This window comes from Equus przewalskii, chromosome 32 (assembly GCF_037783145.1).
Source record: "Equus przewalskii isolate Varuska chromosome 32, EquPr2, whole genome shotgun sequence".
In the NCBI taxonomy this organism is placed as follows: domain Eukaryota; kingdom Metazoa; phylum Chordata; class Mammalia; order Perissodactyla; family Equidae; genus Equus; species Equus przewalskii.
In genome coordinates this window covers 3,532,348-3,558,323 of record NC_091862.1, presented here as the reverse complement: position 1 = coordinate 3,558,323, position 25,976 = coordinate 3,532,348, and the positions used below count along the sequence as shown (strand labels likewise).

Below are 25,976 nucleotides of genomic sequence, written 5' to 3'. Positions count from 1 at the left end.
CAGCCCATCACTGAACACAAGGTCTGGAGTCTTTGCTGTGTGCAGTCAAAAAATGTCCAACGATGCCCAATTTGCCTTGACGTTCAGATTCTCTTCTCATTTGCTGAGCCATGTAAACCACTGAGTGAAGGGTGAGTGAAATATTTTCCCCAAGGATCCACTGTTGTAGAAAACATCCTGCCTGTAAATTTTGCTCATATGTGTCATTCCAAAGAAAGACACAAAGGTGATTTTTTTTTTCCTGAGGAAGATTCGCCCTGAGCTACTATCTGTGCCCGTCTTCCTCCACTCTATGTGTGGGTCGCCTCCACAGCATGACTGATGAGTGGTGTAGGTCCATGCATGGGATCCGGACCCGTGAACCCAGGCTGCAGAAGAGGAGCGTGCCGAACTTAACAACTACGCCAAGGGGCTGGCCCCCAAAGGTGATTTTTTAATGATTATCTGTTGGGTGTTATATCTTTCCAGGAGAGAAATTTTTACACCTTGAACCCCAAGAGGGGAGAAAATGCCTTTCTCCAGTCCTGTCTCCCCAGAGATGGCAGAGAGAGCCTGGTACCATGAGGACAGAACTCTGCTCTTTGCTTTATCTTTCTGACAACTGCTGGCGTTGTCAGCCATGAAATCCCTGCTGTGGTCACAGCCGTACTGTGAGTAGAGCTGCCAGTCACTCTATTAATGCCCATTTGAGGCTTTCGTGAAACTCATGTGCTAGTCTGTGAAAACAAGGGAACTGTTCGAGACCAATGCTTTAAAGTAATGAACCAGCTACTAACAAATTTTGGATGTTGCTTGTTTAAAAGCAAAAGGAACTCAGCATTCTCATTACTTATTTCTCCTGATCCATTTACTATATCCCTTTCATGAGTACTTGAGGGGGAAACAACTGCAATGTTACGCAAATGAAGAAAAATGTTCCCACGGTATCTGTGGTGGTGACGGTTTTCATGTCTGTGTTAGTAGATAAAAGGGATATTCTGATAAGGAGGATGTATGTGTTTTGAAAAATGTTGTTATATTCCTTACCACAAATATTAGCTGAACACGTATCACAATATATCATCCTTGACCTCAGCTTTGGAATCTTGTGAAGCCACAAGATGGCGTGGTTTCGCCACAAAATAGCCTCAACCTGGGGACAGGGCAAATGACGGTGAAAACGGATTGGCCTCTCGGTACCGGGATTCTGGAGGAGGAGCAGATGTTTTCAAGTTTCCAGGTTCTTGCTGAGGTGCAGCTTGCTCCTTGCAGGTCCACGGTGCAGTCTCTTCCAGCACAACCCATGAGTGTGTCCCCAAGAGAGCTGAACTTTCAAACGGGAAAACCAAAGTTATCCCGCAGACGGGACAAGGGCATAGATTTCCTTGATAGAAGTGTATTTTATTGCAAACTCAAAATATTTAATTGGTTGCAAAAACTGATGACAACAAACTGACAAATTTCTTTTTCTCTCTTTCTTATTCTTTCTTTGCTTCCCTCCTTCCCTTCCTTCCTTTCTTCTTTCCCTCCTTCCTTTTTTCTTTTTCTTTCTCTTTCTCTCTTTTTCTTTGTTTCTTTCTTTTTCTTTCTTTCTGTCTTTCCTTCTGTCTTTTCTTTCTTTCTTCTTTCTGTCTTCTCTTTCTTTCCTTGTCTTTTCTTTCTTTCTTTCTTTCTTTCTTTCATTCTTTCTTTTTTTCCCTCCCTCCTTCCCTCCCCCTTCCTTCCTTCCTTCTTCCTTCCTTCCTTTCCTCCTTTCTTCCCTTCCTTCCTGTCTGTCTTTCTGTCTTTCTCTTTCTTTTTCTTTCTTCTTTCCCTGCTTTCTTGCCTTCCTTCCTTCCTCCCTCCCTTCCTTCCTTTCTCTCTTCCTCTCGCTCTCTCTCCCGCTCTGTCTCGCTCTCTTTCGTAACTCATATTCAGGAGGCGCCGTCTCCATTATTACTCGTGGTCTAGACCTTGCTGTTCTGTCTGTAGACCAAACCACAAGTGCTGATGTAAGAGGAGAAAGAGCAGACAGTCAGGACCTACACTTGGGGGAGCAGCTCTGTGCCCTGGGCATTCTGGGAGGACTTCTTCTCATACTGGTTATCTTGCTTCCACATGGTGAAAATTATATTCCCTGACTGGTTGTGTGTTCTCCGAGTTCCAGTTAGGAAAACTGCAGCTGGATGACAAGTGCCTGCACTGTTCTTATGAAACTTGAGCTGAGACCAGGTAAAATGAGGCAAACATCTTGGCTAGCATGACTATGGGCAATTAACATTTCAGAACTTGTAGTCTTAGGCGAACGTTCCACGATTACTGGGAACTGAGATTGACAGCATTGCTTAGTGGTGAGGTGGTGTGTTCTGGTCTTAAAGAGCTGCGTTCAAACTCTGACCCTCCTTGCTTAGTGACTGCTGTCAGAGAAGCTGTCTACCTCTTTGTATCCAGTCTCTTCATCTGTATTCTACCTATAATTGTATGTTTATTATTATGTATACACTTTAATAGTAACTTGTCTAACTCCATTTAAAAAAAAGCTAACTGATCTTTTTATTGGGATTTTATTGCATTCCTAAGTTAATCTAGGGAGAACTGACATCTTTATAATGCTGAATCATCCTGTCCAAGAACGGAGGGTCGGGGGGGAGTTCTTTCCATTTGTTCAAATTTATTTTTTTGTCTTTTAGGAATAATTTAAAGTTTTCCTCATTTGGGTTTTGCGTATTTCATGTCATGCTTCTTCCTAACAATTTTCTCTCTTTGTTCCCATTGTAAATAGGATTTTGTTTACTGTCATGTCCTCCGATTGGTTAATGTTTGTGTATATGAAGAGTCTTGATTTCTGTAAGTAAGTTTTATATCCTGCTACCATATCGAATTCTTTTATTGTTGGAGTTAGTTTTATCATTGATTTTCTAGGGTTTTCCTAGTATACTTTTCTATAATATGCAAAGAGATAGTTTTTACTTCTTCCTTACCAATTCTTATGTCTGTAATTGACTTTTTTTATCTAATTAATTGCATTGGCTAATGCTTTTATACAGTGTTGAACAGTCAAGGAAATACTGGGCATCATTACCCTGTTCTTGATCTTAGTGAAAATGCCTCTTATGTTGCTCTATTTAGTAAGATGCTAGCTTTACCAAATTGAGAAATTTTTATCAGGAATGCATTTTGATTTTGCCCAAGGCTTCTACAGCATCTATGGGGATAATTATATGATGTTTTCCTGGATCTGTACATATGTATATGATATTAATGTATTGTCAAATATTGAAACAAGTTTGCATTCCCAGAATAAATCCCACTTGGTCATGGTGAATTATTTTCTTAATGTGATGCTGAATTCTACTTGCTAACATTTTATTTGTATTTCTGCCATCCTTTATTTTCAGTCTTTCTGGGTCTTTCTGTTTGAATCATGCCTCTTCTAGATATCATATCATTGGATATTACTTTATATTCAGTCTGAGAGTCTTTATATTTTTAAGTTTTATCCATTTACAATTATTATAATGGCTATATATTAGGATTTGTTTTTGCTGTCTTATTTCATATTTTGCTTTTATTGAACTTTCTTTTTATTTATTTTATTGTCTTTTCCTGCTTTCTTTTGGTCATTTTGGGTATTCTGCCCATTTAAAAGCTAAACATTTTATTTTTGTCCTCACAGTGGTTACTCTTAAAGCCTGTCATGATGCATATTTGCCCTTAGTAGTAAGCTTAGCAATATCTATATTGTACCCTTCACAATTCAAGATTTTTGCACATGATCACGTCCCTTGGTCTCCGTCTTCTCTCAACTCCCATAGTGTAGCTATTGTACTTCTTGGCTATTCTGGATACACTCTATTTCCTGTTTTGTCATATAATAGACTTTACCTAGGTATTTGATCACTATTTATTCCATGTCTCCTCTAACAATCTCCTGGATCTGTTTCTTTTCTCATCTGAACCCTTCCTTCAAGAGCATTTTCAACATATGGCAAAATTTTTGAGGATTTATGTGACCGAAAATGTTTATTTCATACTCTCACATCTGAATGAAAATTTGGATAAAATTTTAACATTCAAAGTTCTTTTCTTTTAATACTTTAAAAACATCACACTATTATCCTCTTGTACTGTTTTGCTATTGAGAAGCCCTCCATCAATTCGCCTCTTATTCCTTTGTAGGAAGGGTGAAAATATAATTTATCATCCAACCAGGACACTTTTGAGAGTGAAGGAGACACTACCAATAACTAAGCTTGGACAGTAGGTGTGACCCAGGACCGTCCTGGGTAAACTAAGACATACGGTCTACTTATTGATAGGTTGTTTTGTCACCCTACTTATAGATGATTAATTCTTTCCCTTTGGAAGCTTTTAGAACTTTCTGCTTTCGATATTCTTAGGTTTTGGTATAATACTTCTAGGTGTGAGTTTTCTGTTGTCCCCTGCTTGGCCTTCCATGAATTCTTTCCATTTGAACCACTTCTTTTCTTTTCCTTTTCTTTCTCAATCTCTCTCCCCTCGTCCTTCCTTCCATTCATCTATGTTCCAGTGATTCCTGCTCTAAATTGACTCCCAGACTCTTTAATTGTAGTCAAATGTAGAGAGTCACTTATCCTGACAACATGAGCTGTTTCAGTCCATTTGAGATTTATATTTATTTATTTAAAGATTGTCATCTGAGCTAACATCTGTTGCCAATCTCTTTTTTTTTGCTTCTTCTCCCCGAAGCCCTGCAGTACATAGTTGTATATTCTAGTTGTAGATCCTTCTAGTTGAGTTATGTGGGATGCCGCCTTAGCATGGCCTGACAAGTGGTGCTAGGTCTGTGCCCAGGATCCGAACCAGCAAAACCCTGGGCTGCTGAAGCAGAGCACGCAAACTTAACCACTCAGCCATGGGGCTGGCCCCCAAGATTTATATTTATTATTGCAAATTTTAAGAAGTCCTTCTGTCTTATACCTCCGTCTCTAGTACATTTGGATTTTTGAGCGCTCGCAGAAACTTGGGCACTGATGAAAGTCTCTGGGCCTGCAAAGTCGGGAACCCAACACTCTGGTCTTGCCTAAGAAGACATCGCATTGTAACAATTGTAAAAGATATTTTCAGGTGCACATGACCTCTACTGACCCTCATCAGGAATTGCGGACATGCAGACTAAGAGGTCATGCTCCTTGTCTGAGGTTGGTTAGAGCCCTTAATTGCAAACAGAATCTACAATGACTGGTTTAAGCACAAAAGGGATTTACTAAAGGCTGTGAGGTCACTCACAGAATCGTGCGGACTGGGAACAGGCTTTGAGACTATGCTGCCAGGACCAAGACCCAAACCGTGCAGTGGGACTGGACAGATGAGAACGCTGCTGTCACTGCTGCCACCACCAGATTAATGCCTGGGCTTCTGCTGCCAGAACCGAGGCCAATCTCAGTGGCGAAAGCTGCATGTAGACTAGTGAAGTGGATGTTCTGCAGAGAGCCTGCTTTCTTGTGACTCTCACTTCCAAATGAGAGTGCTTGATTGGCACAGAGGGAGGCCCCGCCCTGCTTCTGGCTGCTTGGGAGGCGGGTTTCGGGTTTCGAGACAGCCGATAAACAGGAAGTTTGAGAACTTCCTAAAATATATGGGGGCTGTTTAAGATATTATGAGCTGGGATGGTGACAGAAGTTCCCGCAGGGACCCCAAGGAGCCTACAGTCTAACAGAGGAGAGAAAAGCAAACATCTTCAGAACTGCCTGAGGGCAGAAGGCCCCAGATATACCCAAGATGTTATACGACCTAAAACAGCTGATCCGAAACTGAAAACGTACACGCCTCTAAGAGGGCTGCTGTAATTCTGTTTTCTCAATGAAAAGGAAGACTTTCAAATAAAAGCTGCAGAGTTCTCCCTCACATGTTCCAGGATTTTTTAGACTATTTTTAAAACATCGTAAGTTCACCTGTTCGACTGAGATGCTATCTCATGGATCTGGAGAGCTTTCAAGGCAGCTGTCTAGAAAAAGTAACTGCGAAGATTTGTTCCCCACCCCTCAACTGGCTTATGTACCCCAATTGTTTTTAAAGACCTACTCTTTGCTCTAAGTTGCAACTTTTGAAAGAATCAGGAAGTAATTATAATTCTGAAATTAGAAAGGCTTTTAGAAGAAAGTGGAATGTGGTTGAATTTAAACCACAAGCAAAATTGAAAAGACTGGATCTGCTGATCCGTCTATTACAGTGTGTGTAGTGCTCTCTGTTCCGTGTTAAATGGGAAGCGCATTGGACTCAGAGAGAGGAAGGGACAGCGGCACGCCCGGGCCACGCTCCTGGAGCCTGTCTGAAGCGTGTTCTGCTCTGTGCTCTTATTTCTCTCTCGGCCAGAAGCAGAGATGTTGCAATGGCGCACGCATCAGCCTTCGAGCTGTCCCGAGTTGAACTTCACCCTAACTTTTGGCAAAAACCATGCCAAACGTGGTGCTGCTCTTCCAAACTCCACAAATCTGGTCATGCACGACTCTTTTTTTTTGTTTGTTCTTTTGAGTAAATAACTATAGTTACTAAATGGTTTGAGGTGGGTGAACGACTTGAAGGGTATTTAATTGTGCTGGAAAATACACAAATAAAGCAAAGTTGCCTTTAGTTTGACTTCTGAGTGAATAGATTTCTGACACAACCCTAAAGAGCTCTCTTTACATACATCACCTGTGCTCATCCTGTGGGATCTGGAGATTCCATAGCTCTCCTTACACTCTCCCCCAGGGGAAAAGTAAACACCGACTCACACAAAGTCAAGGGACTGTTAACTGAATTATTTGAATTGATGCCATGGAAGCCTTGGTGTGAAAACACAGTGTGTATGTAGAAAGACTGGATATCATTATTTTTATTTAAAGAGAAAAGTCATAACTCAAAAAGGCAAAGATGAAACTTTCACGTTAGGACAAGATTAGAAAGTTAAATTATGTTGGTTGTAACAGTACTGGAAATTAAACAGTAAAAGGCAGATTTTTGTTTCCAGTGTAGTCAGACTAGAATTGAAAGCACTGGTGGAGAGCGAATCGTTCAGATGGCTGTGTGACCTCAGAGCGCCTTGGCAGACTGACCTTCCACCTCCTGTACTAAGAGTTCTAGCCAAAAGCTACCGCCTTCTCACAACTATGAGTTGATGGATGCAAAAGCCTTCATGCTAAAATGGATGTGAACGATTGTAGCAAACTCTACGTTGGGTAAGTGCTTACGCAACATACAGTCAAAGGTTATCTTAAGTGAATTTAGAACTATTACTTCAAACTTACTCAGGACGTGCAGTCTCAGGACACATGAGGGAAAATTTAGAGCTTTTATTCAGTAGTTTCATTATTTATGATAATAATAGTATGACTGGGAGACTATTTTTCTTTTATAGTTGGGTAAAGAAAGCAATGAAATGTTTGTGTTGTTAGAAATAATGCTATTTAGTATACAAAGGTTCAATTATGAAAAGAAAAAAAATTAACTGGAATACTATACTAGAATTCAAGTGGAAATATCAACATGAACTCATGATTTAAAAAATCCTTTTTAGTACCATGCACTGAAATGGCCAAGAAGTGACGTCCCTCTAGCAGCAAGATCTGCCAAGAGCTTGTATGTTGGGTACAAACACCACTCCTTCCACATGGAGCCAGAGCTCTCTGGGAGACGTCCCCTGTTGGGGGCAGGAAGGTAGTGCGGGTGGGAGGCATCTTGTGCCAGAACACACGGAAACTCTCAAAGATGAGTGGGGTCGTAGCAGAAGGCACCTTTAGAGGGGCTTCTATTGCCCAAAGGAATGCCATCTGAGCCAACAAGAATGATAATGGGTGAAGAGGTCAAAAGGTACAACCTTCCAGTTATAAAGTAAGAACTGGGATGGAATGCACAGCATGGTGACTGCAGTTACTAATACTTTATTGCATATTTGAAAGTTGTTAGAGTCCTTCCAAAAAGTCCTTGTCACAAGAAAAACCATTTTTGTAACTACATATGGTGATGGATGTTATCTAAACTTATTGTGGTGTTGTGGTGATTGCTTCGCAATATAGACAAACTTCAAATCATTATGTTGTACCCCTGAAATCTCATGTTATATGTCAATTATACCTCAGTAAAAATGATAAAACAAAATTTATCATTTACTTAAAGCTTGACCCAAAATTAAATCTTTCACAAATCCTGATACTTACCTTTAACCTCTACGTGTTCACACTGGGTCACAAGATCAAGGGTCCCAACATAAAGCCCCATCTTCTGCATGAACCCCTGTTCCAGGACTCCACTTCACACTGATTTTCTTGTCTCTAAACTCTGATTAAATTTATAATCATCAATCACACAACTGAGAACAAGTTAATGTCCATTTTCCGTGGATGTAGCTTTCACTCTCCACTAACATTTCACTCCCCATCCTGTAGGAGACAGGGAGCCATTGCAAACATTGTTTCTTTTGGTTAATACTCTCCCAATGTCTAAAAAAGTGAAAAATGCACGATAAGATTGTTTTTCTTTTAAAAATAAGTTTATTCCAGCTGTAAAACTCATATCTGCTTACTTTGAAAAAAATAAACGCGAGCTTACAAAAAAAACATAAAAATCACCTTAAAACCCACTACCCAAAACAATGTTAACAGTTCAGTAAACACGTTTCTAGTCCTATTGCCCTCTCTCTCCTTCTATGTATGTATCTCTGTTTAAATTTTCACATAAACAGGATGAAATAATGTTTATCAAATAATGCTCATTGAAAAAATTGGTCATATTCACTTAATTATTCTAGTATTGGCAAATATATATTTCACTTCCTCACTTTTTCATGCCACCAGTCAACGTGATTAGAAATATTTTGTCTAGCTAGGGGCCAGGGGGACGGGGAAATGAGGAGTTAAAAAAAAACAAACAAACCCCAAAACAAAAATAATAACTGGAGTTGATAAAAACACATTCAATCTATGAAAATTAATGATCAAAAGAGAAATAGTAAAAAAAATTCAAAATAATTTGTTACAACTGGAATAGCTATTGAATCAGTTCCTTACTTATACAATTGGGAAGAAAAGGAAAAAGTTGAGCATTCATCCTGCCTTCTCAGTAGGGACCATGTTTGGTGTGAGTGACCAGTCTCAGTTAATGGAGTAAACTAGCTTGTAGCAGGCTACCTGATAACTAGAAACAGGAAACCACCATGCAGCCACCATAATGGAATTGTGTTTCGGTGGGAGTTATCAGTGGGGCTGAAATGTGGCCTCTGCCTCCGACGGGCCTTTTGAAGCACCTGAAAGCAATCAGGGCTGAAGCCCATCAGGAATACAGGTGACCAGCGGGGTTCTGGGCCTGCTGGCTAATGAATGTTTGCTTAAGACGCCTGTAGGTGAAGCAGGTCCTGACCTGCGACTAGCTTTTGTAACAAAGGTGTCAGGGTGCAGCTAATCCCCAAGCAACTTTTCTGTGCTTACTGTTACATGCACCGAAAACAACAAAACCCAGGAGCCCTGTGGGCCCACTTGGTTAGGACCGTTCCCCACAGCTGCCCTGTCAGAGGGTGAGGACTGGGATGTCCGATGGGGACGGCACCTCTCTCCACAGCTCTCTGCGGTCCAGCCCTCACCCTCCTGGAGGCCACTCACCTGCCTAGGCCTACAGCCCCAGGTAACTCGGGCTTTGCTTTTGAGGATGACACGGTCTTGACATTCGTTTCTCTTCTAGATCTTAGAACGGAAGTCATTTTTGAGACAATCAAATGACTCCTGAGCAATCTGGGGTAAGGTCTGGCATCAGAAGTCACCACTCGTGCTGACTTTCTCTGGGTCTGTAAATGCTCCGTACAAATGAGTCTGAGAAAGTATGCGCGGGACCAAGATGAAGATGGAAGCAGACGAGTAACTGAACCCAGCTGAGGTCCAGAATGCCTGAGGGCTGTGTGGAGCCGGGACCAGAAGGGGAGGGGGCAGGTGGTTCGCAGCCAACTGTGGCAGAGGAGGAAACAAGGCCATCGACCTCTCAACTGTCTCCTCCACTGGCAAGTCGTGCCCCCAGGCAGCTGCACCTCGAGAGCCAGCCCACACGCTGCCTGAGCAGGAGGTTTGGGTTGTGCAGTACTTCTCAATTGTCACCCCTGCCCCGTGAATTTATCATAACAAAGGAAATGCCTCTGTGGCTGAAACCATCAAGGCACGTTTGTAATGACAGTGTCACTTCATCTTGGAAGATGGTCACAACGCATTTGTGTCTTCGAACTCTGTGTTTTATTATTTGAAATGAGAACTATTTGGAGCCCTTGAGTATTATTTTTAGAGAGGATGTTGTACGTGGGAATCGAACATTTTGAATACATATCACTGGGCTTTCGACGTAATCAAGTTTTCATCAACCCAATTTCGGTGTTTCATGTTTTAGTGACCAACCATCATTCCTTGAGATGCTGACCCTTTCACGGTCAGCATGTTCACGGGGCCAGCAGGGTCTGCTGCTAACACATACCAGAACCCTAACCATACCGACCACTCTGAAGGCACCAGATCTGATGGAACACTACCACACACACTGCTCTTAGTGCAGACCCAACACCTACCACATTCTGTGTAACACGCTTCCAACATCTCTAGGAGACAAAGCTCGCTCGGCAAATGCCCAGGATAAAAGAGCAGGGAGGGCTCGCCCAGGGCTAGGAGTCCATGCTGCCGGGACGGCTGCCGCCTCCTGATCAGTGAGAAGGAAGTCTAACAGCTGGTCATTCTTCTTTAGAGAAGGCTATCACTTATACCCTGAATGCCCAGCTGGCCCAAGCGTCCTTGTTGCTAATGATAGACATTGGATATGGCGATTTTAAAGCAACCAAGAACTTTTAAAAAAACAAAGGAAATCTTGCTGTGGAATAGATTTTTATCTTGGTGTGGATGCTATATGAAATTAGAACTCAGGAGCCATCCCAGTGGCGCAGTGGTTAAGTTCGCACAGTCCGCTTTGGCAGACCAGGGTTTGCCGGTTCGGATCCTGGGTGTGGACATGGCATTGGTTGGCATGCCATGCTGTGGCAGGCGTCCCGCATATAAAGTAGAGGAAGATGGGCATGGATGTTAGCTCAGGGCCAGTCTTCCTCAGCAAAAAGGGGAGGACTGGCAGCAGATATTAGCTCAGGGCTAATCTTCCTCAAGAAATAAAAAAAGAAATTAGGACTCAGATCCTAGCTGGACATTTCACACCCTGTCCCGCTGCTACTCTTCCTTCTGTGTCCCTGCCTTTGTCCCCGCCAGCACTGGGGGCTCCGTGCAGAGAGAAAGTGGGACTGGTGGGAGCCTGCTGAGACCTGGAGGCAGCCAGGAGCAAGGTCAGCCTCCTGTTTGGCTCCTTCGTCTCTCTGATCTGGGACAGTCAATCTCACTGCTCCCTCGGACGCTCGGCCCAACTCCTGCCTCGCGCAACGCTGTTTTGCGCATACTTTCCTTGCAGGTGTTGGTCTGTGCTCATTCCAGGTTTCTCTCTCACATCACAGGAAGCTTTTGGAAAGCAGAAACGACCTCGCTGGCCTCACTCTCTCTGTATTTTCTTATCAGGTGCATGGGAACAGCTCACTGAACCAGCCTGCTGACCCCATTCTATCAGGGGCCTTTCCTGCTCTCCTCTCTGCCTCATCTGCGCTGGGTCCGGGGCTCCTCAGGTTTCCAGTGGGGCTGACACCTACAGGCCGCCTCTTCAGGGAGCTAACAAACCCTTCTGATGGAGGGAGAGAAAATGCCCTTGCTCCTCACTTGGCACTAAGACGGGTAGGATGAGAATTCTTCCAAGGTGACACAAGGAAGAGCCCAAAGCACAGAAGCTGAGTGTCTGACTCTGGAGAGCCGGGACAAGAGCAAAGACAGCAAGCTTCAGCTGTTACTTTGTATGCCTCTGGACAGTTGGAATCTTCTACCAGTAACATTACCCGTATGATAAGTAAAGTAGAACACACTGTTTCAGCTTAATTAAACTCATCTAGGTGCTTAACGCTAGTTCCTCTTACCCAACCTCAAGTCCGGCTAACTGGAGGAACGAGCCCGAGCCAGCCGAAGACGGGCACTGTTCCCAGCTGTCACCTGCCGGGGCCCGGATGCCAGGAGGCAGGAAGAGGCCTGGGGCAGGTGTGGCGCCCCAGCCCTGCCAGGAACCGGGCGTTTCCCAGCTTCTCGCCCAGGTTCCCTCACGTATAAAATGGAAGCAGCCCCAGTCCTGCTGGCCTCCCGGGGCTGTGTGCGGCTCCAAAGAGGGAACATTACGAAAATGCTTTGTAAGCTGTCTAGTACCTTTACGGGAAAAAGAAAAAGTGACAGAAGAGAAACTAGTCAGCGGGAACAGGCTGGCTGAGAGGAGGTCGGCGTTGCCTCTGCCGCTCTCATCCACGACCAACACAGAGAAGACGGAATCGTGCCCCTATTCACTGTGAAGTCTTTAAACTCCTACCTTAAGTGCACAACGTGAACTAAGAAATCAGCACTGCGTTCTCAGGACGCTTCCTCCGGGAGCAGCTCCCGGGCCACGGGCTGCATCGTTCCCCGGGTGCCCGGCGCAGCGCCGGCGGCCAGGCCATCAGCACATCCTGTGGGAGCGCGAGCTCCACAGTTTTCTCTGGAAAACAGCACAGTTCTTAGATCACCTACTTCAGAGACTACATACTTCAGAGGAAACCGAAGTCCAGAACACTTGGGCGGCTTGCCTGAAGTCGGTCACCCTGGGGTTTTTGTCAGGTGCATTTCCGAATGTTTGCGCAGAAGAGAACGCGTTCCAAGGAGCTGGGACTGCCAATGCTTTCCAGAAACTGGCCTTCCAGCTCGTCATTTCCCTCGGCCAACTTAACAACTTTCAAGGAGTTCCATTTTTTAACCTATAATTCTCTTTTTAGGGATATAGTTCTATAGTTTCTTAACTAAGATTCAGTCAGACTTATTTGACAAATATTTAAATCATTTATTGCCATTAAATGACAGCATTTCAATAAACACACTGCATGGAAATACAGATACTTTTTCAAACACTGGCAATGAGATTTTAATTATGTGGCCAGCTGTTGGTTGTCTCATGGTCATTAAAGAAAAAGTCAAGAATTCTGAGTACTTAAATGCTAATAGTTACAAATTTCGTTCTCTTCTGTTTTTCATTAAGTAAATTCTAATAGATAATATACATATTACTGCAGATAAAACCATCATGGGGAATTATTAAATTGATTGCATATTTTCAGCTACCCTTTATGAAGAGAAATATAATATTCCATATTTGTAAGGCAGCAGAGAGCTGGGTTAAAGACTCTCTGCTAGTTCTATAAAAAGAGTCTGGTTAATAAAAATAGCATTCAGCCTATTTTCCTTCACAGGACCGGTCGTGGTGGCGGGATCTGTGACTCAGCAGCAGCAGCTGGCAACGCCACCCCTTCAAAGAGCTGCTCCTCATTTCCCACTGCCGCCCTGCTGGGGCCTTTTAGTCATCCTGGAAATAAACACGGGGAAAACGCAATGAGAAACAGAACCTCACTGGCAGCCTCACAGGCCCGGGGTGGCTTTAAGAAGACGCCTTACATAACATTTATTTCAACAGACAATTTTATAGAAACAGGAATATCCTATTTCATGTTACTTTTCATGTTTTAAAAAATGGATTTGCATTGCATTGTACTAATTGCCCAACCACTGTTTTAAACTGAACGGCATGTCTTTGCTCTGAATCGAGCTTCCCCGAGTGCTGACGCACATCCGCGCACACCTGCCGCCCGGCCCCTCGACGCCTGTGAAGATTTCCATCTCACTCTCCCCAGTTCCTCACAACAAGAACGACTGAATGGGAATCCGCTTACTCGTGTTTGATCAGCCGTCCTCCCTGGATGAGCTGGGCTACTTCGTTGGTGGCGTGGCATGCAAATAGAAGCCAGTTCCGAGGCTGCACTTTGTAGGCAAATCTCATGAAGGTCAAGGAGTAACAGCAGAGGGCTGCCAAAACATCAGAGAAAGAGAAGCAACGACTTACGACTTGGAAGACTCAGAGGTGATGGGACCACAGAGAGCAATGGCTCAACTGCCTGAATCAGGAAGAGAATCTCTTCTGCTAAAACCTTTGACGGATGATTAAGTCACTGCTTAAATGCTTCCAGGAACGGTAACACATCAGATATCTTACTCTACTGTTAGGTATTTTGTTATTGATTACTTCAACATGTTAGGAACATACTTGTTAGCTAGAGTTGGCTGAAATTAGTTCTAGCCACTTCTTCTGTCCCCCAGAGCAGTTCACAATCCATTATCTGAAAGAATCGCTATTTAATCCCTTCATGATAGTTTTATGGTCAAATATCATGGTTTCAAGTAAACAAGATACTTTTTCCAAATAAAGTTCAAGAGGACACATTTTTCAACTGAGTATACTAAGACTGAAAGGCAACAAGCCCTTAACACTTCCCCGATAAATATTTCAAAGTAGTCCTGGTTCTTCCTCACTATGGAGAAGCAGCACCTTCAATGCCATCCTATGCTTTTTTTTTTTTTTTAAAGATTGGCACCTGAGCTAACAACTGTTGCCAATCTTTTCTTTTCTTTTCTTTTTTTCTGCTTTTTTCTCCCCGAATCCCCCCAGCACATAGTTGTATATTTTAGTTGTAAGTCCTTCCAGCTGTGGCACATGGGACGCTGCCTCAGCATGGCCTGATGAGCGGTGCCATGTCGGTGCCCAGGATCTGAACCAGCGAAACCCTGGGCTGCCAGAAGTGGAGCGCGCGAACTTAACCACTCAGCCACAGGGCCGGCCCCGCCATCCTATCCTTTATGTTACTTTCCAATAGTGACAGTAGTATCTGGTGCTACAAACTTAAAGTGTAAGCAGGAGCTATATTATGCTAGAATTATACACATGTAAGTTCTCTCAATTATTCAAACCCGCATCCTTACCAAATGTCATCCGCCCACTGATAATCTCTGGAGACTTTTTCATGTCATTGATGGCGGCAATGGGAAGACCCCAGTTCGCTACTGGGCCCCAGAAGTGCTATAAAAAATGAGAGGGAAAGATGAGAGGAGAAAGATAAGGCAATGCTGTGAACAGCTGCAATTTCTCTTAAACAATAATGTGAAACATGTGAAAATGAATGTTCACGTTTACATCTGGTGGGTTTAATGGTTAACTGATGGATGGTTAACACGAGGTATTTCATTGTTCAAGTGTTTGCCTATGAATCAGCAGTTCCTACAAGGTGAGCCCAGAGCTAGAAAGGACTTGGCAGTTTACCAAGGTCCCTACCAACTTCCAGATTACAACACAGTAATCTGATTGTCCCATGTAGAGAATTTTAAAATGAGGTTAACTTCTTACACAATTCACGCTTGCCGTAACTTAAACCTTTTGAGAACTATTCTCCATAACGTAATACTTAAATCTACCCAAACTTCCTTTTTCAAATTTTCATTATTTGTCAATGTATCTCTTAAAATGCAGACCCAAATTGGACACTTTTTCTGAAGAAAGGAACTTAATAAGGGAAGACACGGCTTTTCAGCTCATGAGCTATTTTAAGATCAGAGAACCCAGAAGTCTACACTCAGAACCCCAGATACAAAGAAGCTAAGATTGGAAAATACTTTTGAAGTAACAGCAAAAACCTGTATTAAAAACAAAGGACCATCAGTTTTTCATTCTACAACTAAGCCATCCCAGGATACCAAAACTAAGATGTTCATGGGTAACAGCAGCAACATCCAGTTTAATTTAATTTCTGAGGCTGAAATAAGTCCAGTGGCTTTCCCCATGAAATTAAAAATTGTTTTATTAATGTACAATTTGCAAACACTATTTTAAAATAGGAAAGAAACCACACATTGTTGGCTAAACACCCTGTGTAGTCATCAGGACATCAAACAGTGCTCGACTTCTGCGGGTCAGAGAATTTAAGGGAAATTCAGACAGCAGAATACATGTCTAGACCTGCATTTCTAAGGCTGACCAGGAGTCAGTAAATCCAAAAATTCCACAGAAGTGGGAAATAAGGGAAATACTAGAAGAACAAATGAGAATTACATTTGGCACAATATAAGAGTATTTTTGAAATGTTTACTTAACACGCTCAAAGGTAAGCATGTGGCCTATGCCTTAAGCAGCCATGAAATCGTCAGAGCGCCCCTAGGCCAGCACTGCAAGTGCTCAAGAGCCTAACACCCGAGTCAGGAGCCCTGTGAATTAGGTGCAGCTGGAAGACAGACTCTCTGAGGCTCTGGGGCGGCTAATTCGTCCTCCTGCCTCCAGCCTGGGTACCATCTAAGCTACTCACTCTGCAACGTGACTGTGTCTTCTGCTGAGGTGAGGGGTGCCCATCTCCCTTTGCCCTTACCCACCAGACCTCTGCGGGAGAGTTGCCCCCCTCACCCACTTCTTCTCCCACCTGTCCTGTCCTCGGGTGTCACTTCACTGTTCACTCTCCATCATCCAGTCATCTTCCTTTCCTCCTTTTGGACCAGGCCTTTCTCCACTTTGCTCCATTTTCCTCTTCTCTGTTTAATCTCTTTCCACTGACCCACTCTGCATGGTGGTCTTGATGCCCACTTTATCATGCAGAGACCTGGGGCTGTTATGGAGCCTGAAGAGTTACACTACGAGGGGCTTATCTAGACCAGGCACACAGGCGTCTTCCCTCACAGCTGGGGCCACGCAGTAAGACCATGGCAGAAATCTGAAACTTTAAGTAGCCCCAGGGACTTGGGGCCAAATGCCGGTATTCAGAGTTTCAGTATGATGAGTGTTAGGGTTATACGAAGCAGGGCTCTGCGAGCTAAGGGTTATGTATACACTTGTGATTGCAAGCACTGAGCTATACCTAAAACATATTTCTTAAAAACAACATAAAAGATAAAACTAATTGCAACACCAGTTTACTTAACTAGCTAGGCTTAGAAAGTTAATAATGCATCTTTTCTATCTAGCATAGGATTCTAGTTCTCTCTTCCCTTTTCCGAAATACACATTTAGTCTATGCTCTGCCAGATATTCATCAGTCAACGCATTGGTCCTGCAGAGAAGTTACCATCCAGAGTGGACCAGGAGAACCCAGGGGACACTGGGAGTGCACTTGGCCCATAACTCACCAGTCATGGTGGCTAGATATGCTATCTCAAACAGAGGAAGCCAGGTCTGCTGTCCGTAACTTTGTTAATGCAGACAGTCTGCAAAAACCTGAAATGAAGTAGAAACAATTTTCTTACCGTACTATTTTGTGAAGAGTCACCGAGGTTCGGACAGGGGAGACATGGAAAAAAGAAAAAGAAGATCAGATGCCTTGAAAGATTTCAGTTCTATTAGGTTACTTCAGCCTCACACGGGTACTCAAGTCTCAGTAACAGAACCACAATTAGCAGCACACGTTCCTTTCTTTTCCCTGAGAAAATCTAGCCACATTTCTCCTAAGAACTTTGACCTCATGAAATTAAAGTTTAATTTTAAGAAAAATAAGCTTAATCCTTAGAGTGGAGTTGTCTAGTAGAAATATAATGCAAGTCACAAATAGGAGCCACATACGTAACTTAAAGATCTGTAGGAGCCACATTAACAAAAGTAGAGACAACAGAAGTTCATTTTATTGTTTATTTACTCCAACATATCAAAACTATTTTAATTTGAACATGTAATCAATAAAAACGTATTGATGAGACAGTTCACATTTTCTTTTTGCACTAAGTCTCTGAGATCTGGTGTGAGTTGACTCTCACAGCACAGTTCAGTTTGGACTGGCCACATGTCAAGTGCTCAGCTGCCACGTGTGGCTTGCGGCTCTCAAACTAGACAACACAGGCTTAAAGGGGCATTTCTTTGAAAACGACAAGTTGGAGAGAAGCACAATGCTGCAGAATTCTATTAACAATGAAACTTCCATTTTTACTTACTAATAGGTTACCAGTAGGTTACCAGCAGAATGTAAGTGCCTAAAAATAGGCATGTAATTTTATATTTTGTCGACTACTGAAAGTCTGGAACCTCAAATGGTGGCCAGCATTTACAAGGCATTCAAAAAATAGTAAAAACCTTCAGTGTTAAGTGAATTCTTTTCCTGAGTGGTAAACGTAATAGCATTTTAAAAAACACTGAAAGTTTTACAGTAAATTACTTTTATTTCCGAAACGACAAGTCTTCTTTCCAGGATATAGCTTAATTGTTCTGTTAAGGCAAAAATCTTAAAGTTTAGCTACTGAAAGTTTCAGTTAGAGAAATAAAGCGATAAATCCTTTATGAAACGCACTCCTGTCCAAACAGCTCTTCTGGCTGTTTTGATTTCAGAGGCCGAGGAGTTCTAACTTCCAGCATGAAGATATCGGTTGATAGTGCCACTAATATACTTCAAGCAGGTTCTATCACGAAATATGACAAGCCTAGAAAGAGCCCGTCTTTCAGTGTGAAGCAAATTGTTTTAACAAATTGCATTTCCAACACTGTACTTCACAGCAGGTCCACACCAGTGCTTAACGGCAGAGGGTCGATGACCTCGCCAGCGCAGGCAGCAGAACCTAGTGGATCATGGACCAGTCACCAACAGGGTCACGCTCCCTAACACATCCTTGTTCAGGATCTGAACACAGGCCTCTTATTTAACTGTAAATCACCAAAGGCACATTTTTTCCCTATGAAAATATTTTAAAAGATGTAGTAATTAAAATTTAAAATGTCAATGTGGAGATAATTTAGTTTTCAGTTCAGGACTCTTTCCTCAAATTGTACAACAGTTCAAACTCCACCCATTTTACAACAGGTGACCTTAGTACAGATTATAAACGGACGTGAAGGGGAGGGCACTAACTTCCGTCTTCACAAGCTGCTCAATCCGAACGTCACCCGTGAAATGATCACAGAAATAATGCTGATCGTTCCCTTTAATCGTGGTTTAACCAAAGATTGTAAAACAATCTGAGAATACCTAGAAAACACAAAATCCACATCCAACATCCCAGAATTCTGTGTCAGAGTCGTCCAAACATGAATCAGCTATTCAGTCAAAACTCCACAAAGCAAATTTTTGCAGAGCCAAACTAGGAAAAAAAAAAAAAAAAAGGGAACTTCCTAGTATGTATGAGTATCTGTTCCAAAGAAAGATAAATTTATAAATAACACACAAGCTGCAATTTGGGGATAGTAATGTAAAACGGTGTAGAAAATATCCTTGCTTTTCTCTTTATTTGGTATGCTGCCTTTATTTTATTTCAGTGAAGGTGAAAAAAAACCCAAAAAAACCCCCAAAACAAACTATCCTCCCCCCCCAAAAAAACCCCAAAACCATATAAGGGTTTTCTTGGGTTCACTGATGATCATGAATTCTCACAAAGGAGAAACTTGATCATCCTAGTTCCGGAGGATGATGATGGAGATGATGAAGGCGGATGACAGCCACAGAATAAACTTTAACTTGTTTTTCTCCTTAATTTGGAATAGTTACTGGCTGATTCGAGGTTTCTTCTAAGGCCATTTTTATTTTCAGAATGTCTCCCAGACATTGCCGATCTGTTTCTTATTTTCCTAAAATTACTGCCAGTAATTGCCAGCTTTCTCTGAAAGTACTGTGAGCAATTTAGGTAATTTATAAGGTGCTTATACAGTACTGAAAGGAGGCAAACGGCCGCCTAGCACAGTCTATTTATAACACTACTTAAAGTGAAGCGGGGTAGGATTTTGAGATATTCTAGACTGCTATTCTCTTGCAGGCTGAAAATGCTCACCTGCATTTCATTTATTCTCACCAAGCTTCATCTGATTTTCTGGTTCAAATTGAAATGAGGGGAGAGTTTTAGCAATTAGAATGCATGATATGCAACTGTATTTAGCTGGTCAACTAAATTGGACGACAGAAAAGATCTCTGGAAACTGGCCTGTCCAGGTAGCAAGAAACTCTTATGGTCGGTTCTGCTGCAACATGCCGGGCTTCATTAAATTTCTGAAGGTCAGTGATACGCCAGGGAAGGAAATCCAAGGGTAGGGGATAGGGAGCAGCTTGGCAGAGAGAATGGAGGCACATGCAGGGAAAGAAGGTGCACAAAAAACACGTGAACCTTACTTCTTTTCGAAACCGTTCTTGTGCATGACTCTTTTCCTTTAAATCCTAAACGGACATCCCTGTTTTGGCTTCACAAGTTTTGTGCCCAGAGGGTCTCAAGTTTTCTGCTCTGTCTGGATATCAGCTTTCTTGTGTGGCAAATGAAGTGTTGGAGTATCTCTGACTTCTAAGATCCCTTCCAACTCTAACTCTTTATCATTTGGGAAAGATTCCCTGTTATTCCACTGCAACTTCTCGCCTGGTTAATAAGTATAAATTCCTAAAGCTCTTAGAAGTTAAAATAAACTTAGAATAGAATACCTTATTAACCAGAGAATATTCATTGCAAACACTCAACTAACTCAGATGTATAACCATGCTAACTGATTAACTGATTTTAAAATACTCCATGATCGAGGTTCTATTTAAGAAAACGTCCTTGGCACATACATAGGTGCATATACACATCCGTTCACCTCTCTCAGGAAGAGGGGCAAATCTCTAGAATAAATATGCACACACCTTGGTTGACTCAATCATTAAAATATATGTCCTACCTCAAAACCTATTGGCTCATTCTCATTTATTCTTCTTAACTAAAATTCAAGAGGACAATGAGAGGAGAGCAAAAAGAGCAAAAACAAAAAAAAGTGCAAAAAGGAGCTACTTTCTTTTAGTCCAACAATAAGGTATGCAAGGAAATAGTTTCTTGAAAAACATATAATAGAACAGAGATCCAGGAAGTTCTGGATTCAAGATCCTCATTAAGGTAAGTAAGAAGAAATCAGTGAAAGGAGAGATGGAAGGCACCAAGAAGAGAGTTCCAGGAACCCAGGGGACTAAACATGGAATATTAATAATAAAAAACAAATGGACACTTACTTTGGTCAAGTACTCCGCTATGTCATTAAACAGCTACCAAAGCACAAAACCTAAGTAACTGGCCCAAGCCTACACAGCTTAGAAAGCAACAGGGCCGGGATTCAAACCCAGCATTCAGACTCATCGCCTAGGGTTAATAACATCTAACAATGCCATCACATCTAACAATGGCCAATACCTACTTAATATTATTTAATACTGTGGCCCTGTTTAACTGTCCCCAACTGTCCCAGTTAAGCTTTTACAGCTGTTTTCTTCCATTCCAGATCCAATCATAGCCCACATGCTGCCTTCGGTTGGAGCCTGTTCTCTTACCTGTTTCTTGGTGAAGAAAATCAACATTTTAAAATAGACTTGGGAATCCACTTTAGCAATACAGACATTTCAATCTTATTTATAAATGTGATTGATAGGAGTTTATAATTTGTATGAAATAGGATTTTAAATTTTTGCTGAGAAACTCAACTGTGTTGTTAACAAAGTCATTTTTAAAATTTTAAAACAGCTTTAGTTGAGAAAACCTCCGTACCCCTTCAGTAGGCTGTGAAAAGAATGCAGCAGCTCTTTAGTGGATAGGGAGCAGAGAGTAGGCAGAACAAGTTATGAGGTGAGAAGGAAGGCGTAGACTTCACTTCTGATCGGAAGAGAGCCATAAGGAAATTCTCTTCTTTATGCTTTGTTCTCCTTTGCAAAAAGAAAGCAGGGGCTTTGTGCAAGAAGCTGGAAGAAAAAATAGGGAAAACTTTCTTGATGAGTTCTAGGCAGAAAGGTTTCTCTTTCTAGGGGAAAAAAGCTCAAATAAAGAGCTTCTGGCGAGAGTTCTGCCCCAGTCACGGATGGGCAGAGCTGGTATGAAATCCCACTGCTGCCAAGAACGGCGAGGAAACCAGGCCAGCCTGACAACTCGCTTCACCTGTTCAGTTCACAGAAGATATTTCAGGTCAAAATCACAGAGCTCTATACCTCACACTTAAGATTTGACTTTTTCCACAACAGTACTTTTTAAAATGTCTCTGCTCACAAAAAATACCAGGATATAATAAAAAGTATAGTGGTTTGGAGTTTCCAAGCAGTTTCACATCTGGCATCCAGTTTAATTTTCTCAGCAAACTGACCAGATCCGCATCACCATTAAACCCACTTCCTAGACAGGGTAACTAAAGTCCCCTGGGACTGACTTGCTAGGGATCGCTTGGCTAGTGGCCATTCTTTCGAACCCCAGTCTGGTGCCCTTACCAGGCAGTACTTTCCTAGACACTGCAATTCTCTTCTTTATTTAGTTAAAGCTTAATTCAGCTAAAGCAATAAAGGAAAAAGAAAGTATATAAACATTAAAGCTAAGTGTACTTAATTTGAGAAAAAAGGTTAGAACATATATCAATGTACTTAACTGGAAAGCCTGGCTCTTGGAAAGCTATCCAGTAGAAAAAAATATACAGTTGGGCCTCAGTATCCTCAAATTCAACCAACCGTGGTATTCAAGGTACTAGGCCATTTTATATTAGGGACTTGAGCATCAGAGGATTTTGGTACCCATGGGGGGGAAGTTTGTTACTCATCAGAATACATGGATAAAGTGTAAACCCTTTATTCTTAATTATATTATACAGTTTCATCCAGAGCTGTACCTATTAGAAAGGCTTATAATACAAAGGAGAAAACATTAGTGAAAAACTAAGATGATATTCAAAGCCATAGAGAAACCCAATTGCCAGCACTAAGAACACATCCTCATATTACCACTTTGCTCAGATTTTTCCAGCACGTTCATCTGATAAATCATTCTGCTCCACAATACTAAACATCTACCTTAATTAGTCATAGTCCTATTTAAGTACAGAAGCTTCTTTTTTGGAAAGGTGGGAGCAAAGCTTCTGTTTCCTAATTTACTCTCCCATATGGCAGACGGCATTATCTTTCTTACCCTACTGCTTTGTAAAATTAGAAGCAAATAGTATTTGCAATAAAATTCAGGATTTAAGAAAATCAATCCTTTTTATTTGGGTAAAATTCAGTTGCCTTCATCCTGTACCCTTTGGATGGTTATGCTAGGACTGACTTCTTAGCTCTCATCACCTTACCTCTTTACCACACTACTAACTATTGAAAAAAAAAAAACGCTGCAGCCCTATACTTGCCTAGACTTTAAAATTGAACACAGAAAAATTAAGTATAAAGTATACTCCTAAACAAACTATTTAAACCTGTTTCAAAGTTATAGCAAAAACTGTGAAATAAAAGCAGACGTCTCCGATTAGACGTGACAATAAAATCAGCAAAGTGTGTCTTCAGGCCATTCAGCCATGAACGCCCTTTGTTTGTAACTGGAAAGGAGGAATTAATGAAAAATAGAATCAGAAAAAGGGATGCCCTTGGAGACACCTTATTTTACTCCGGTTGCCAGAACATTCGTATATAAGAATATTTCAGATTCAACTGCCTCCCACGCTTAGACACTTTTAAAGTCCTTGCTGCAGAAAAGGAGAGGCGAATTCGCCCCAGCTCCTTGGATCTCCGTCCTTGCAGAGGAGCTGGGACACCTGCAGCGCCGCGCGCACGCTCCCACAGCGCCCCCGCCTGGCACTTCCCGGCCCAACCCGGCACGTCCCCCGCACACCTGGCGCACACCTGGAGCACACCTGGCGCACAACTGCCCGGCAGATGCAGCGGGGAAGAGCCCCCGCCCCACTCCGGGGACCTGGAGGGGACCCACCAGGAAACCGGCCCGGCTCTTGGCTCCCGTCTGCGCCAGGGCGGGGGTCCTCCACCTGCGCTCCGGCCAGCCCCGCGGCCCCAGACCCCCGGCCCCGCTGCCCGGAGCCCCCCACTCCGCTGCCCAGACCCCTCCATCTCACTGTCCGGAGCCCCAGCCCCACTGCCCGGACCCCTGCCCCGCTGCCCGGCCCCGCGCCCCACCGTCCGGAGCCCTCGCCCCGCTGCCCGCAGACCCCGAGCCGCTGTCTGCAGCCCCCGCCCCGCTTCCGCGAAGCCCACCGCGCCCCACTGTCCAGCGCCGCTGCCCGGCGCCCGCGCCCTCGCGGCCCCTCGTCCCGGAGCCGGCACCGGACTCCCGGAGCCCTCGGTGGTCCCGGGGTCCTGCCCGGGAGACTCTTCACCTCATGAGGTAGTCCCGGAAGTCCTTGCTCCGAACATAGTCCGCCGCCTTCCGCACCAACGCGCCCGCCATGGCCGAGCCGGACACACACCGCCCGCGGTGCCCTCGCCGCCGCGCCTCGGAGCCCAATGACACCCGGCACAGCGGAGACCGCGGACAGCGCGCCCGCCCGCGGGCCCGCCTCACGACAGCCCGGCCCCGCCTTACGGCCGCGCCGCGCCGCTCGGCCTTCGGCCTATGGGAGGGCGCCGAGCGGGAGACCGCGGCGCGGATTGGCTGGAGCGCGCCGCACACCTCCTCCCCGCCCATCGGCGGCACGCGTGGGCGGGGCCTGCTGCCGTAAAACGGCCGGGGCCCGGCGGGGATTGGCTGGCGGTTGCTAGGCGCCCGCGGCTCACGGCGCCCCGGGCGTGAAGGTGACACTCCCGGCACGGCGGACCGGGTTCTCGTCCTCGTCTCCGCAAGGGCGCCGCGGCCCGGGTCGCAGGCAGGCCTTTGCAGTTCCGGGGGCCCCGGCGCGGCCGCCCGGGCCAGCGGGCTCGAGCCGGAGGAGCGGACGCAGGGAGGAGGCAGTCCGGGAGCACGCATCCCTGTGCCCCGATAAAGGCTGCATAGACCAGCGGGCGTGCACGCCGCGGGGAGCGGGACCGTTAGCTGGGCCGGGCGGATGCGCCAGTCAGACCGGAAAACGGGAGGTTTCGGTTGTTCAGGGTGTGGGGTTGGTTGGTTTGGCTATTTTTTTCTTTTGATGTTTTATACTGGCCCAAAATGTAGACGATTGTCATTTAAAATGCGTTTGGTGAAGGTATAGGAAACAGGGACTCTGGGACATCGCTGCCGGGAATATAAATCGGAATCTAAACGCCTCTTTAGAGGACGATGCGGCAGAATCTATTAACAGTAATAATGGACATGTCCTTTGACGCAGCGAGTCCATTTTTAGAGACTTTTCCTAGGGTAGACAAGTAAACGTGCAATTTCACATGTACAGCATTATTTTTAATACGAAAGGATTGGAAACTATTTACATACCTATCCACAGAGAGAGAGTTAAAGACATCATGGTGCATCCATTCCGTTGGAATCTATACAGCGCTTAAAATAATAAGGGAGCTCTATGTCTGCTGATATGGGAAGATCTTTTAAGGTTTTTTTTTTTTTTTTGCCCAGGAAGATTTGCCCTGAGCTAACATCTGTTGCCAATCTTCCTCTTTTTGCTTGAGGAAGATTCACCCTGAGACAACATCTGCATCAATATTCCTCTATTTTGTATGTGGGTCACTGCAACAGTGGTGCAGTGCTGCAGATGAGTGGTGTAGGTCTGCAACCTGGGAACCAGAACCAAACTGGGCCACTGAAGGGGAGCCCCCCAAACTTAACTACTAGGCCACAGGCTGGCCCCAAGATCTTTAAGATTTCTAAGAAAAAATCAAGGTGCAGAATCATGTGTAAAGTTTGTTACTCATTTGTACGTAGGGACAAAGAAAATATATAAATTTATGTTTGCAAACATAAAAGAGAAATGTTAACAGCGGCTGCCTCTAAGGATGGCTAAGAGGGTGAGGGGTGGAGGGCAGCTATTCGCTGTATACTCTTGTTTCTTTTTGAAGTTTGCAATGAACATATGCTGGCTATTCAAAATGACGTTAAAGAAGAAAATAAATGCCTTTGACAATTAAAATAGCAAGCCTGTGATTGACTCAGATTCATTTTCTTTTAGGATCTCAATGGGTCACACCTGACGTTGATCTGTGAAAGGGAAAAATGGAGAGGGAGTGGTTTCTTGGTCAAATGTGTTTCGGAAACTTATTTGAATCAGACAAGGTTATTTTTTTTCTGCAGCTCTTCTCAGAGCCTTTGCTAAGCTCATATGAATTGTGATACCGTAAAAGAAGCTTATTCTATGTAGCATTTCCCAAACTTCCTTAACCACAGACCCCTTTTGGAAGGAGCATCTTGTGGGACTGAGGGTCCCAGGGTTCCAGTGGCTGTGTGCCCTGCTGGTACTTCCAC

The 25,976-nt window shown here is 43.7% G+C and overlaps 1 protein-coding gene and 1 long non-coding RNA gene across 3 annotated transcripts; one reads left to right on the top strand and one right to left on the bottom strand.

Annotated features, from left to right (window-relative positions):
* The first annotated feature begins 2,004 nt into the window (after nucleotides 1-2,004).
* On the top strand, nucleotides 2,005-11,630 carry LOC139080808 (uncharacterized). Of its 2 annotated transcripts, none has more exons than XR_011535606.1 (3): nucleotides 2,005-2,190; nucleotides 2,741-2,805; nucleotides 4,930-6,570. It is a non-coding gene; the product is annotated as an uncharacterized lncRNA (long non-coding RNA). The 2 variants fall into 2 exon arrangements; XR_011535607.1 differs by lacking the exon at nucleotides 4,930-6,570 and adding an exon at nucleotides 11,499-11,630 and having other exon boundaries at nucleotides 2,052-2,190.
* A 2,134-nt stretch (nucleotides 11,631-13,764) lies between these two features.
* On the bottom strand, nucleotides 13,765-24,154 carry MPC1 (mitochondrial pyruvate carrier 1). The gene is made up of 4 exons (XM_070603180.1): nucleotides 23,965-24,154; nucleotides 21,843-21,846; nucleotides 14,853-14,949; nucleotides 13,765-13,901 (listed from the first exon to the last, which is right to left on the bottom strand). The coding sequence occupies exons 1-4, from the start codon at nucleotides 24,033-24,035 to the stop codon at nucleotides 13,765-13,767; spliced, it is 309 nt and encodes a 102-aa protein (XP_070459281.1). The 5' UTR covers nucleotides 24,036-24,154.
* Between the last annotated feature and the right edge of the window lie 1,822 nt (nucleotides 24,155-25,976).

What these genes read in the sequence shown, in the direction of transcription:
- MPC1 (XM_070603180.1), bottom strand. Translation starts at nt 24,035, where the DNA reads ATGGCGGGCGCGTTGGTGCGGAAGGCGGCGGACTATGTTCGGAGCAAG. An exon ending in CAGTGGGCGGATGACATTTG is followed by an intron (nt 13,902 to 14,852) that starts GTAAGGATGCGG and finishes ATGTTTTGGCAG; the next exon opens with CCCTCTGCTGTTACTCCTTG.